This window comes from Oncorhynchus mykiss, chromosome 17 (assembly GCF_057628025.1).
Source record: "Oncorhynchus mykiss isolate SJ-2025 chromosome 17, ASM5762802v1, whole genome shotgun sequence".
In the NCBI taxonomy this organism is placed as follows: Eukaryota; Metazoa; Chordata; class Actinopteri; order Salmoniformes; family Salmonidae; genus Oncorhynchus; species Oncorhynchus mykiss.
The window spans coordinates 71216843-71231089 of record NC_143038.1 but is presented as its reverse complement, the minus strand read 5'-3'; the positions used below and the strand labels follow the sequence as shown (position 1 = coordinate 71231089).

The 14247-nt window shown below is 42.0% G+C and overlaps 1 protein-coding gene across 4 annotated transcripts; it reads right to left on the bottom strand.

Moving 5' to 3' along the window:
• On the bottom strand, positions 1-14247 carry bloc1s1 (biogenesis of lysosomal organelles complex 1 subunit 1). Of its 4 annotated transcripts, none has more exons than XM_021570120.3 (5): positions 14015-14247; positions 5447-5519; positions 3387-3519; positions 1305-1375; positions 1-191 (listed from the first exon to the last, which is right to left on the bottom strand). In XM_021570120.3, exons 1-5 carry the CDS (start codon positions 14025-14027, stop codon positions 116-118), a joined length of 366 nt encoding a protein of 121 aa, XP_021425795.2. In that variant the 5' UTR covers positions 14028-14247; the 3' UTR covers positions 1-115. The 4 variants fall into 4 exon arrangements, with proteins under 4 accessions (XP_021425795.2, XP_021425798.1, XP_021425793.2 ...); XM_021570123.3 differs by lacking the exon at positions 14015-14247 and adding an exon at positions 6242-6542 and having other exon boundaries at positions 1291-1375; XM_021570118.3 differs by lacking the exon at positions 14015-14247 and adding an exon at positions 6242-6542.

Sequence of the window (14247 nt, the reverse complement as noted above, 5' to 3'; positions counted from 1 at the left end):
TGACTTTAAAATGTCTTTATTCCAGAATAGAGAAACGTCACATCAAAAACAGAGTTAAAAGACGAGCATTTGACACGTATAGCCTGGTTTCTCCCGAGATCCCTTTGTGCTCTCGTCAACTCCATTTGCGGTTAAATGTGTTTGGCGTGACAATGAGTCGGTACGATAGCAGAAACGGACTGGCACTCAGGCTACAAATACACCGTGAGAGAGAGAGAACGATTATTTGAACATGCATGACCCAAAAAAGGTTTTTCAAGAAGCAAGAGACTTAACGTCGCTTTTATTAAAAACAGGGTAGAGATACCACCCGTTTAACCCAGACGGAAGTCACTGGTGAACGCATCGTTCAGTCTGGGTAGTTTTAGTCATCCAGGAGAGACGGCAGTTACCAGACAAGTCTCTCCTTCTAAACAGGCGACCAATTAGAAGCCAATAAATCCTATTTCTCCATGGTAGTATTTCACAAACAGACCTCTTTTGTTCCGACGTCTCGCTAGCTAATCCACATTTTCGACATCCTATTCATCCTCATGGGAATAGGAAAATGGAATAACTTCAGAGAATGACTAACGGGTACCCCAGAGAGAGAGAGAGAGACTAAAACCAATCTGAACTATTGACCTTTGCCAAAGAAGATGAGTTAAAACATTGCATTTCCCATACAACAGATACATATGCTTTGTCTTGTTCTCCTACACAGATTGACTCACAAAGGAAACGATGTTTGGACCAACAGCCAAATGATTATTAGGAGTGTGGCTAAATTCACATGGAACCCATCTGAAGTTGTTGCCCATTAAACCTGCTCTGTGGACAATTAGTTCCCGATATTTCCACGACAGTTAATATATTTTGGTACAGACCTTTAACAATTAAAGGGTTGTGGACAAAACAACATTGCAGATGGGTCATAGTTAAATAAGGTTTATTTGTCCACAGGCATACTGTTCCTACTGTAACACAATGTGTCACTCGTGAACACTGGGCAAGCCTTAAAGCCTTAGTCATTACTGAAGCCTTGAAGCCTTGAATCAACTTTCATCAGTTGTTTTTTTTAAACCAGAATCCTGGTATCCGTGGTAAGTCAACCACTGTTTCACAGTGAAAGCTAGCAGCAGGCTATCAGGCTACTGAAGCTAGCAGCAGGCTATCAGGCTACTGAAGCTAGCAGCAGGCCATCAGGCTACTGAAGCTAGCAGCAGGCCATCAGGCTACTGAAGCTAGCAGCAGGCTATCAGTTCCAGGTTATGGTTCAGCGTATCTATGAAGAGGCTGATGTGAGCTGACCCTTGTGTACGTACTCCAGAGCTGTGGCGATGGTTCTCATGTCCACCTCAATGCTGCGAGCCCAGTTCTCCACATCACCTATTTCCTGTTCAAAACAAAAACATAAAAAGGGGTCAATACTAAGGATACAATGGGAAGAGTTACAACTAAAGATGTCAGAAGCTCATGAATAAGTAGCCTACATGATAGACTACACAAGTTTTGCAGCTATTTCCTACCACAAGGGGGGGAGGGGCATTATCAACTTGACGACAAGGGGGGGAGGGGCATTATCAACTTGATGACAAGGGGGGGAGGGGCATTATCAACTTGATGACAAGGGGGGGAGGGGCATTATCAACTTGATGACAAGGGGGGGGAGGGGCATTATCAACTTGATGACAAGGGGGGGGAGGGGCATTATCAACTTGATGACAAGGGGGGGAGGGGCATTATCAACTTGATGACAAGGGGGGGGGAGGGGCATTATCAACTTGATGACAAGGGGGGGGGAGGGGCATTATCAACTTGATGACAAGGGGGGGGGAGGGGCATTATCAACTTGATGACAAGGGGGGGGGGAGGGGCATTATCAACTTGATGACAAGGGGGGGGGAGGGGCATTATCAACTTGATGACAAGGGGGGGGGAGGGGCATTATCAACTTGATGACAAGGGGGGGAGGGGCATTATCAACTTGATGACAAGGGGGGGGAGGGGCATTATCAACTTGATGACAAGGGGGGGGGGGGCATTATCAACTTGATGACAAGGGGGGGGAGGGGCATTATCAACTTGATGACAAGGGGGGGAGGGGCATTATCAACTTGATGACAAGGGGGGGGGGGGGCATTATCAACTTGATGACAAGGGGGGGGAGGGGCATTATCAACTTGATGACAAGGGGGGGGGAGGGGCATTATCAACTTGATGACAAGGGGGGGGGAGGGGCATTATCAACTTGATGACAAGGGGGGGGAGGGGCATTATCAACTTGATGACAAGGGGGGGGAGGGGCATTATCAACTTGATGACAAGGGGGAGGGGCATTATCAACTTGATGACAAGGGGGGGGAGGGGCATTATCAACTTGATGACAAGGGGGGGGGAGGGGCATTATCAACTTGATGACAAGGGGGGGGGAGGGGCATTATCAACTTGATGACAAGGGGGGGGAGGGGCATTATCAACTTGATGACAAGGGGGGGGGAGGGGCATTATCAACTTGATGACAAGGGGGGGAGGGGCATTATCAACTTGATGACAAGGGGGGGGGAGGGGCATTATCAACTTGATGACAAGGGGGGGGAGGGGCATTATCAACTTGATGACAAGGGGGGGGGAGGGGCATTATCAACTTGATGACAAGGGGGGGGAGGGGCATTATCAACTTGATGACAAGGGGGGGGGAGGGGCATTATCAACTTGATGACAAGGGGGGGGGAGGGGCATTATCAACTTGATGACAAGGGGGGGGGAGGGGCATTATCAACTTGATGACAAGGGGGGGGGAGGGGCATTATCAACTTGATGACAAGGGGGGGGGCCTTATTAACTTGATCTGTTCCTGACAGACCGACCGAGAGAGGGAATATGGTGTGTGATGTTCAACAACAAGGGGTTTGTATTTCCCTCCATACCTTCGTCATCGACTGGTGTCAATGTTAACACAGGCAGAGATTGGCTTAAAGCTGAGTGTGAGCCTTGGTATGTAAAAAAAACAGTAGCTCACCATCTGTCGGGAGTCAGTGATATATATTGCTTTGATGAGCTTGAGGCCTACTTAATGTTAAGTATCACACACTGTGTTTAACTAAAATGCTCTTGAACCTATTGAACATGTTTGCCTGGCTGGGAATGTGGCAGGGTCAACCTTACATTAAAAACCGGGTTGAAAAGTAAACTAACATCTAGGCCTCTGGTGATGAAAAGATACCAATTTGTTCTGATCCCAAAGGAAACTTATATCGTACCCCTCTTCAGGTTTGAAACACTCATGGGGCGGGGGGGGGGGGGGGGGGGGGTCATTTTGGGGCCTGCTATCATTCAACAAACATAAAAGGACTTGGGGGGAAATAGCTACTAATCTAAGACCACACTGTACAGTGTCTGTATACCTTCAGGGCTTGGTTAAAGCCTTCCACCATAACGATCCACTGAGCGGTCTGCTTGGAGAACTGGCCGGCCTGCACCTGTAGCGTCTTCACCTCATGGTCCAGCTTCCTCTGGTTCACGTACGCCTGGGCCACCCTGGAATTAAAACAACTGGAAGATGAGTATAACAACGTTTAAAACAGACATGGCCATCAGACAATTTGACATAAGGATGTAGGCCTAAGCAACTTCTAACAAATCAATAATGAGGTTGAACTGATGACATCGTATGTGCAAAGACATTCTATTGGATACTGAAGAGAAATTAAGACAGGAAGTAGTGATTATGAAAGTGTAAAAAAAACACACAAAAAAAAAAATATATATATATATATATATATATATATGGGGAATTTTCCGTTATAAGATCAAGGATTGCTTTGTATGAAGAAGGCAGAAACCGCTTGTCCAATAGAAATCCCAGATCACACCTGTAGGTGTTGTGGCATTTGACAAAATTATATTTGACCAAACGATATAAGGATCCAAGGTTACAGTTCAAATAACATTTCCAACGCAGGTTATAGAACAGGCCTAATTAGTCACGTGTCAACAAATTTGATCTGAATTTGACCGAGTTGAACAGCTGAATGATTTGAACCAAAATGACGAGATGGGTACATAAAAACAGGGGTAGGTCCCTATTAAAAAGAAAAACTGTCTCGGACGGAATCGAGACATTTAAAAAAACGCAATTCAACTATATAATGAACTTGTTTAGAAATGATCTAAAATATATGGAACAGAAATCATTCGAAAATTCATTCAAATTTGCCAAAACGCATCAGTGATTTGTATTTTCATGCAACTTTCTGAAACAGCACAGGAATGCCTGTCTGAGTGGGTGTGTGCGGTGCGAATGGCTACACTTTGTGTAACCGCTAGCTATGAAGCTAATGACATTATTCTGGACTACAAATTAGCCTACATACCTACCTGGCAGAATAATGTCGTGATTATTTGCATCAATCCAGTGGCTATTTGTTTTGCAAACTCTGCAATCACACGAGCGCTACAGTAACAGCGCTTAACCAAACAACTGTCTCTTCCTGGTGCACACTTCCGTTAAAGGGTAACTACACCAAAATCAAATTTAAAAAATAAAAAATAATCCCAGACATAAAAATGCATCTTCTGATGCAGTTTAAACATTATCGTGGTCTTACAACAGCATCAAATTGTTTTTTAAAATTATATATAAATACATTTGAGAGCGAAAACTTAAACCTTGAAAAACTAGACTTTTATCTCCCTCACCAACTTTAAACATCTGCTATCTGAGCAGCTAACCGATCGCTGCAGCTGTACATAGTCCATCGGTAAATAGCCCAACCAATTTACCTACCTCATCCCCATACTGTTTTTATTTATTTACTTACTTTTCTGCTCCTTTGCACACCAGTATCTCTACCTGCACATGACCATCTGATAATTTATCACTCCAGTGTTAATCTGCTAAATTGTAATTATTCACCTACCTCCTCATGCACACAATGTATATAGACTCTTTTATTTTTTTAATTTAAAAAATAAATAAAAATTCTACTGTGTTATTGACTTGTTTATTGTTTACTCCATGTGTAACTCTGTGTTGCTGTCTGTTCACACTGATTTGCTTTATCTTGGCCAGGTCGCAGTTGCAAATGAGAACTTGTTCTCAACTAGCCTACCTGGTTAAATAAAGGTGTTCTCAACTTGCCTACCTGGTTAAATAAAGGTGTTCTCAACTAGCCTACCTGGTTAAATAAAGGTGTTCTCAACTAGCCTACCTGGTTAAATAAAGGTGTTCTCAACTAGCCTACCTGGTTAAATAAAGGTGTTCTCAACTAGCCTACCTGGTTAAATAAAGGTGTTCTCAACTAGCCTACCTGGTTAAATAAAGGTGAAATAAATAAATACAAAAAAATACAAAATAAAAAAATTGGGAAAAACAAAACATATTCAGGCAAAAATGTAAAACATATTTTATAGGTCCCTACTGGGTAAACACCACAAGCTAGCTACTAGTTATATATTCACATACCCAACATTAAGGTGATCCACCAAGGCTTCTGTTAGACAGGTGGCAGCTGCAATTGCCTCTCGTCTGCGTCTCTCTGAGCAGGGCAGAAGAAAACAGGAGTGTATTCATTACATCTCGCAACGGAAACCGTTTTAACAACCAAATAGAAGCAACTCGACCACAACGGAACGAAACAGCAAGGATCCTACCTGAATTTCTTCAATAGACACTAATTTTCGTTGCAAAACGTTAATAGTTTTTGCACTAAACTGTTTATGTTTGCAAAATATGCGTAATGAATGCACTTACAGAAAACGTTTACCGTTTAATAACCAAACGCCGCAAAACTAGAGTTTGTAGTTATTGGACACATGTAGGTAGCCGCCCCGCGGAATGAATACACCCCACCTATCATGTCAAGGGTGGAAAGGCATAACGTAGCTATGTTAGCCATCAAGTCAGGAACGGTACCGTCTTCCATTTAGCTAAATTGCCCGTATTCGCCCAAACTTGAGTAACCATTGGAGTAAATGCACTGCATATAACCACATATATATATGCGGTATAAAGTCGATTCCAGGGGCTAGTCTGCTAACTGCTTGGTCCAGGGCGTCAGTGTGAGTTGTTGTAGCACGATGAGACCAGAGCTAACTAGCTATACATCTAGTTATCGTCACGAAATTGACAATTTGCTCGACTCATGCATTTCAAACAGTTGTTCTAAGTTCAACTAACTAGAACCTTATTGTTGCAGCTAACTATATTTTCTAGCTAATGTTGTTGCATAATAGCCAGCTGCAGCGACACGTTCATTACCTTGCAGTTCTTTTCTCTCGTTTTGCTTTGCATGATGCTCCTTCAATAAACGAGAAAGCATTTTTTTTTTCTTTAACTTTATTTTTCACTACCTTAATTTAATTGTGTAATGTATTTTCATTTATCTAGCAGGGACATGAGCGCTGGTAGGATGTACAGCTGTTGTCACCAGACCACGTAATGACGGATCAATGGCGTTTCTCGTAGGCAAATATATAGGATCAGCTTTCCATTCCGAAGTAGAAACGTTGAATTAGGCCAAAATAACGCGATATTGACTTCAGATCCGTTTTTATTTCTTCTTTGGCGTTTAACTGCGGTTGGCATCCAATATGTTGCATTACTGCCACCAACTGGACTATAATATAAATCCATTGTACTTTGTCATAACAAAAAAATGGGAAAAGAGAAAAACACCACCACTCAGCACACCCTGTAACTCTTCCAAAGTCAAATATCGTATACCCAAATACTTCTCTGCAGCTGCCACCACAACATCTATTTGCTGTGATTTACATTCCATTTCTGTGGTACAGTTGATAACCATTGCTATGAACGCTAAGAAGCCAACCTTACTGAAGCAAACATCACTCGTCGGTCTATCCCTCTGTGCTGGCACAGATGTTCTCCTCTCAGGATCCTTGACCCTTGACCCATCCTCCTCTACTTGCTTCACTGCTTCAGCATACGACACCTTCTGCACTACTCTGACTCTAGACACCTGAAAAGGCCTCTCTCTCACCGGACACTTCTGATCCCCAGCAACATGGGCACCCCTACAGTATTTACACACACACACACACACACACACACACACACACTTTTATCTGCCAAAACTACACAATCCTTTATCACATACCCTCCTGCACACTTCCCACATCTTGGAATCTCCTTCCTGCAAACTACTCCAACATGGCCATAAACGTGGCACCTGAAAACTAATATATGACTCAAAATTCAAAAGGACTGACAGTGACTCATCTGTTCCACCACGCTCACCTTCAATTGCTCCACCTCCACACTTAACGCTACCCCCAGAAATCACTACTTTCAAAGGTGCCCTGTTCCTAAGAGCAAAGCAAGAAACAGATCTAGACCCAAGTTGCGTGTCACAGAGCGTCCGCTATACTCTGGTCAGAACAAACACAAACAAATATCACAAGTCTACTACGGGTTACCTTCACTAATTGAACTGCACCCAACTCCTTTCTCACCCACCATGAAACCACAAATGAATCCGACCAAAAAGCAAGAGTCCACTATCTCCCCCCAAAAAAAGTTCACTCTTACTGGACCAGATTCTTCTTTATCATGTCAATTGATCAGGTGCTGAGCTCTTCACCACACCTTCCACCTCACTTAACCCACCCTCATTCACTTCTATTTCACCTCCAGAACTCAGTCTGGCTCACTCTGTTTGCACTTGACACCACTCTTCTTCGACACCCCATCGCCCCATCTTCCTCCAATTCAAATCCAACCTCTGCTTTCCTCATTCTCTTCTTCCTCTCTTCCCTTTGCCATTATACTATCTGTGCCATTAGGGTCTGTGACAGCATGGGCAGCGCCATTGAGGCTACAACCCATAGGAATCCTCACCTAGTTGACTCCTTTGACTACTTTAAAATGACGGAAGTGTAACAGGGTTATATTGGTGATTCCCCTTGCCACTTTATTGTTAAGCCAATGGGGTTTTTGTTTTAGTTTTTTGTCTTGCCGTCACCTACTCAACATGGCATCTTATTGGCTGGTTTGCGTAGCTTGCTTACGAGGGGGGATGTTCCAGTTAGAATCGTCCCAGTGAACAAGAACCAAACCAGCTGTTGGTTGCAAAGCAGTGTACGTCAAAAGTGATTTTCATATTTCCAAGTGATGATTTAAATGTACAATTTTTATCAATTTGTTTGTAAATGTTATTAGAACACCACCCATAAGATGTTTTTTGTTGAATATTTGTTGTGCATTTTGTTGTAGAGGATTCCAGCTAATACTAGCTAGCAACTTACTAGCTGGTTGGGGGGGGGGGGGGTTCGTATATTTTGTACAGTGTGTCACGTGCAGAGTTGGAAGGTGAGCCGTGCATTGCAGGACGTGCAATTTTGTGCTGTTTCTATCAGAATAAATCTCCATGACTGGTGCTACAAGTTGGAGTTCGTGTTGATGATCTATTACACGGGGAGGCAGGGTAGCCTAGTGGTTAGAGCGTTGGGACTAGTAACCGGAAGGTTGCAAGTTCAAATCCCCGAGCTGTTGTTCTGCCCCTGAACAGGCAGGCACTGTTCCTAGGCCGTTATTCAAAATAAGAATTTGTTCTTAACTGACTTGCCTAGTTAAATAAAGGAAATAAGTATTTGGTCAATAACAAAAGTTTCTCAATACTTTGTTGGCAATGACGTCAAACGTTTTCTGTAAGTCTTCACAGTTTTCACACACTATTTTGGCCCATTCCTCCATGTAGATCTGGAGACTGGCTAGGCCACTCTAGGACCTTGAAATGCTTCTTACGAAGCCACTCCTTCGTTGCCCGGGCGGTGTGTTTGGGATCATTGTCATGCTGAAAGACCCAGCCACGTTTCATCTTCAATGCCCTTGCTAATGGAAGGAGGTTTTCACTCAAAATCTCACGATACATGGCCCCATTCATTCTTTCCTTTACACGGATCAGTCGTCCTGGTCCCTTTGCAGAAAAACAGCCCCAAAGCATGATGTTTCCACCCCCATGCTTCACAGTAGGTATGGTGTTCTTTGGATGCAACTCAGCATTCTTTGTCCTCCAAACACGACGAGTTGAGTTTTTACCAAAAAGTTATATTTTGGTTTCATCTGACCATATTACATTCTCCCAATCTTCTTCTGGATCATCCAAATGCTCTCTAGCAAACTTCAGACGGGCCTGGACATGTACTGGCTTAAGCATGGGGACACGTCTGGCACTGCAGGATTTGAGTCCCTGGCGGCGTAGTGTGTTACGGATGGTAGGCTTTGTTACTTTGGTCCCAGCTCTCTGCAGGTCATTCACTAGGTCCCCCCGTGTGGTTCTGGGATTTTTGCTCACCGTTCTTGTGATCATTTTGACCCCACGGGGTGAGATCTTGCGTGGAGCCCCAGATCGAGGGAGATTATCAGTGGTCTTGTATGTCTTCCATTTCCTAATAATTGCTCCCACAGTTGATTTCTTCAAACCAAGCTGCTTACCTATTGCAGATTCAGTCTTCCCAGCCTGGTGCAGGTCTACAATTTTGTTTCTGGTGTCCTTTGACAGCTCTTTGGTCTTGGCCATAGTGGAGTTTGAAGTGTGACTGTTTGAGGTTGTGGACAGGTGTCTTTTATACTGATAACAAGTTCAAACAGGTGCCATTAATGCAGGTAACGAGTGGAGGACAGAGGAGCCTCTTAAAGAAGAAGTTACAGGTCTGTGAGAGCCAGAAATCTTGCTTGTTTGTATGTGACCAAATACTTATTTTCCACCATAATTTGGAAATAAATTCATAAAAAATCCTACAACGTGATTTTCTGGGTTTTTTTTCTTCTCATTTTGTCTGTCATAGTTGAAGTGTACCTATGAGGAAAATTACAGGCCTCTCTCATCTTTTTCAGTAGGAGAACTTGCACATTTGGTGGCTGACTAAATACTTTTTAGCCCCACTGTAACTTGATTTGACGTAATTTTATCTGGGGCCATTGACCTTGAGCCTCCTCTATATCTGTCTGGTTCCCCGCTCTGTTCCCTGCTTCAGCATTGATTGTCATTTTATGTTGTTTACAGTGTGCTGACACTGTTCCTGTTTTGTTACCTGTTTGTTCCTGATTAAATGTTGACTCCCCGTACCTTGTTTCTCATCTCCAGCGTCAGTCAGTACAGATTTGTCCTAAACGTAACACTTTGTATTCAGGAATTGCTTTGCCACATTTTTTTGTAGTATTACTTTAGTGTACTTTAGTCTTGTTGCAAACAGGGTGCACGTTTTGGAATATTTTTTATTCTGTACAGGCTTCCTTCTTTTCACTTTGTCAATTAGGTTATTATTGTGGAGTAACTACAATGTTGTTGATCCATCCTCAGTTATCTCCTATCGCAGCCATTAAACTATGTAACTGTTTTAAAGTCAACATTGGCCTCATAGTGAAATCCCTGAGTGGTTTCTTTCCTCTCTGGCAACTGAGTTAGGAAGGACTGGGTGTATTGATACGTCATCCAAAGTGTAGAGGGATATTCAATGTTTTGTTTTACCCATCTACCAATCGCTGCCCTTCTTTGCGAGGCATTGGGCTTTGTGGTTGAATCTGTGTTTCAAATTCACTGCTCGATTGAAGTCATTCGAAAATCATGTTAAACACTATTATTGCACACTGTGAGTCCATGCAAATTATTATGTGACTTGTTAAGCACATATTTACTTCTGAACCTATTTAGGCTTGCCATACCAAAGGGGTTTAATACTTATTGACTCAATCAAAGTTATCTGTAAAGGCCTTTTTACATCAGCAGATGTCACAATGTGCTTGTACAGAACCACAGAGACAATGAGGCTTCAGAATCATATGCATCAAATACCTACAACAGTTCTCAAATCAAATGTATTTCTAAAGCCCTTCGTACATCAGCTGATATCTCAAAGTGCTGTACAGAACCCAGTCTAAAACCCCAAACAGCAAGCAATGCAGGTGTAGAAGCACGGTGGCTAGGAAAAACTCCCTAGAAAGGCAGGAACCTAGGAAGAAACCTAGAGAGGAGCCAGGCTCTGAGGGGTGGCCAGTCTTCTGGCTGTGCCGGGTGGAGATTATAAAAGAGTACAGAAATCTAGGCCATATCATTCTTCAAGACATTTAAACTGTTCATAGATGACCATCAGGGTCAAATAATAAACACTGTGGTTATAGAGGGGGAAATAGTTTAGCACCTCAGGAGTAAATGCCAGTTGGCTTTTCATTGCAGAGTAAGACATTTCTGATTTTTTACATTTTTTAATTAATTAGTAAAATCTTTGAAAAACATAATTACACATTGACATTATTTGGTATTGTGTGTAGGCCAGTGACCCCCCCCCCCCCCCAAAAAGAAAATATAATTGAATACATTTTAAATTCAGGGGCTGTAACACAACAAGTCAAGTGAATACTTGTCACTGTATTTTAGCAATTACATTTCCTGTTGATCCTTAAGTGTATTTAAAACCAAATACTTTTAGACTTTTACTTAAGTCGTATTTTACTGGGTGTCTTTCACTTTTACTTGAGTGATTTTCTATTAAGGGATCTTTACTTTTACTCAAGTATGACAGTTGGATACTTTTTCCACAGACTTTCGGAAGTTTCTTTCATTTTTCATTCTAATATGTAAACATTTCAACTGTATTCAATTATTACCTTGTTCAATTCCCAATTCAGCCATTACCCGAATGTGTTTGAGGTTTGTTTCCAAGGTCCTAAACGTTCCCGAGTGGTCTCCCGAGTGGCGCAGCGGTCTAAGACACTGCATCTCAGTGCTAGAGGCGTCACTACAGACCCTGGTTCAATACCAGGCTGTATCATAACTGGCTGGGATTGGGAGTCCCGCCATAGGGCGGCGCACAATTGTCCCAGCATTGTAAATAAGAATTTGTTCTTAACTGACTTGAATAAAGGATAAACACATACAAATAGAAAACAGGAAAAATGACAGGCACAAGCAAGAGTATAAAAGTGTTCAATCCAGCGAGATTTAAAGTGACAAGTGGATTTTGCACCAAACACAGGAAATAGATGGCTGAAAAAGACAGATCCTGTGTTGCCACAAACACACACACACCACAGGATGGTGGTACCTCAATTGGGGAGAATAGGCTCGTGGTAATAGCTGGAGCGAAATAGGTAGAATGGTTCCGGCCATTATTATGAGCTGTTCTCCCCTCACCAGCCTCCTGTGACACACACACACACACACTGTCACAGGAGATCTTTCTGTTAACTTTTGTTTCTCCTCTACCACCTAGTGTACTTTCTGTAACACATTCTGGGCTCTGAGCCCAAGCTGCCATTAAAGATATTTTCTCAAACTCACTGACTTGCCATACCTTGGATCTCCTCTTTATTTATTTTTAGTTTGCAGTTTTTGGATACCATTCTGTGTAAAGGATACCATTCTGTGTAAAGGATACCATTCTGTGTAAAGGATACCATTCTGTGTAAAGGATACCATTCTGCTTAAAGGATACCATTGTATTTAAAGGATACCATTCTGTTTAAAGAATACCATTCTGTTTTAAAGATACCATTCTGTGTAAAGATACCATTCTGTTTTAAAGATACCCTTCTGTTTTAAAGATACCATTCTGTTTTAAAGATACCATTCTGTTTTAAGGATACCATTCTGTGTATAGGATACCATTCTGTGTAAAGGATACCATTCTGTTTTAAAGATACCATTCTGTTTTAAAGATACCATTCTGTTTTAAGGATACCATTCTGTGTAAAGATACCATTCTGTTTTAAAGATACCCTTCTGTTTTAAAGGAGTTTGTGTGTGTCTTTCTGTCCATAGTTATGTTTGTTTTTGGTGTACAGTATGCACTAAGTAAATTATTACATTAGTAGTATTTGTATTATGTTAATAGAAATATTACATTTGATTTATTAACACAGGCTTGATTGATATGAGGAAAACAATAGGGAATGCTATTGATGCCATGCAGGCCTCCCAGATTGATTCCGTCCTATTTTCGGAGAAGAAAAATCATTCAGGAAGTAAAAATAAAAAAAGGTGTCCAAATCAATACTAAAAAACTAACAAAATGGAAGATAATACAAGCCCTGGTGATTATCTATAACAATCAGAGAGGACGCTGTCTGAAACAGATTTTTAGAGATAGAGCTGTGAATGGCACTAATTCATTGGTGTACTGATCTAGAATTTGCCCATTACAATCTTCTTCATTGTGAACTTTTTTTTAAAAGAAGGCAAAACTGATCTTAGATCAGCACTCCTACTGTGAGACGCTGTGTGAAAACGGGGCCCCAGGCCAACATCTTGGCCAAAGAACTTGATGGAGGTAATCAGTGCTTCATCAAGGAACCTCAGTGTAAGGAATATGCATAGGGGAAAAAAGCTATTTTAAACCTCCAACTGCTTTGTTTTTGACCAGTAGATAGATACAAACTACTCAACCGTTAGTACATTGACTTATACATATAAACCTATTAAAAGTTGACATCATTGTGAGTTAATGAAGAACCATACTGTATAATGAAAGATTAAGAACTTGTATCATTCTGCATTACAGAAGGACCTACCTGCAGGCTTGACCTGATTTATGTCTGTTGACTCCTACGGAGTCTAAAAGGTAAGCTACTGGCATACCCCTGATACATGGCTGTGTTTTCTCCCTTCCTACACCACCCCTGAACAGCAGAGGGCAACAAGAGCAGGTGCTTCAGCGCCAGCCAGCCAGCCAACAGCTCAGTGCAGGCCCCCCATGGCCAGGCCCCCAATGCTTGCTTTATTCCACTATGTGGGAGTTCCCCTGGCTTGTGATGCCAAGCAGTTCACATGAGAATGATGTTCTCAGCGTTGAGAGCTGAGCAAGAGCAAGCATCTAAGACTGATCCAGATCACTCATTGAATCATCAGCGAGTAGTGTACACTGACCACTGCAGTCTGTCACAGTATACCGTTTATTGTCAGATAAGGAAAACATAGACTTTGATAGATGTATTTTTTTTAACCAAAACAATATGAAAAAATGTGTATGTGAAATATTTGTAAGTAAGAAAACATACCTTGCAAAAAGGACCTACCTCCTAATTTCATATTCTGTATCTCATGGCCCCTTGGAATCCGTTTGTGCCACTCTGTCCGAAACTGAAAGGCTCAGTTCAGTCAAAAAACGTGTGATTTTCCCCATGTTTTATACTTCCACACTATGAGGTTGGAATAATTCTGGGAAATTGTGAACATTATGATACTACCCTCTTAGTGTAAGAGTTTATTTACAGCCTGTTTTGGTGGGAAGGAGTTTTGTTCTGGTTTT

Excerpts from the sequence above, each read along its gene's own strand:
- bloc1s1 (XM_021570118.3), bottom strand. The coding sequence starts at position 6,302 with ATGCTTTCTCGTTTATTGAAGGAGCATCATGCAAAGCAAAACGAGAGA. Across the intron at positions 1,376-3,386 it reads GCTTTAACCAAGCCCTGAAG|GAAATAGGTGATGTGGAGAA; the intron begins GTATACAGACAC and ends TGTTTTGAACAG. Across the intron at positions 192-1,304 it reads ACCATCGCCACAGCTCTGGA|CCTGAGTGCCAGTCCGTTTC; the intron begins GTACGTACACAA and ends GTGTATTTGTAG.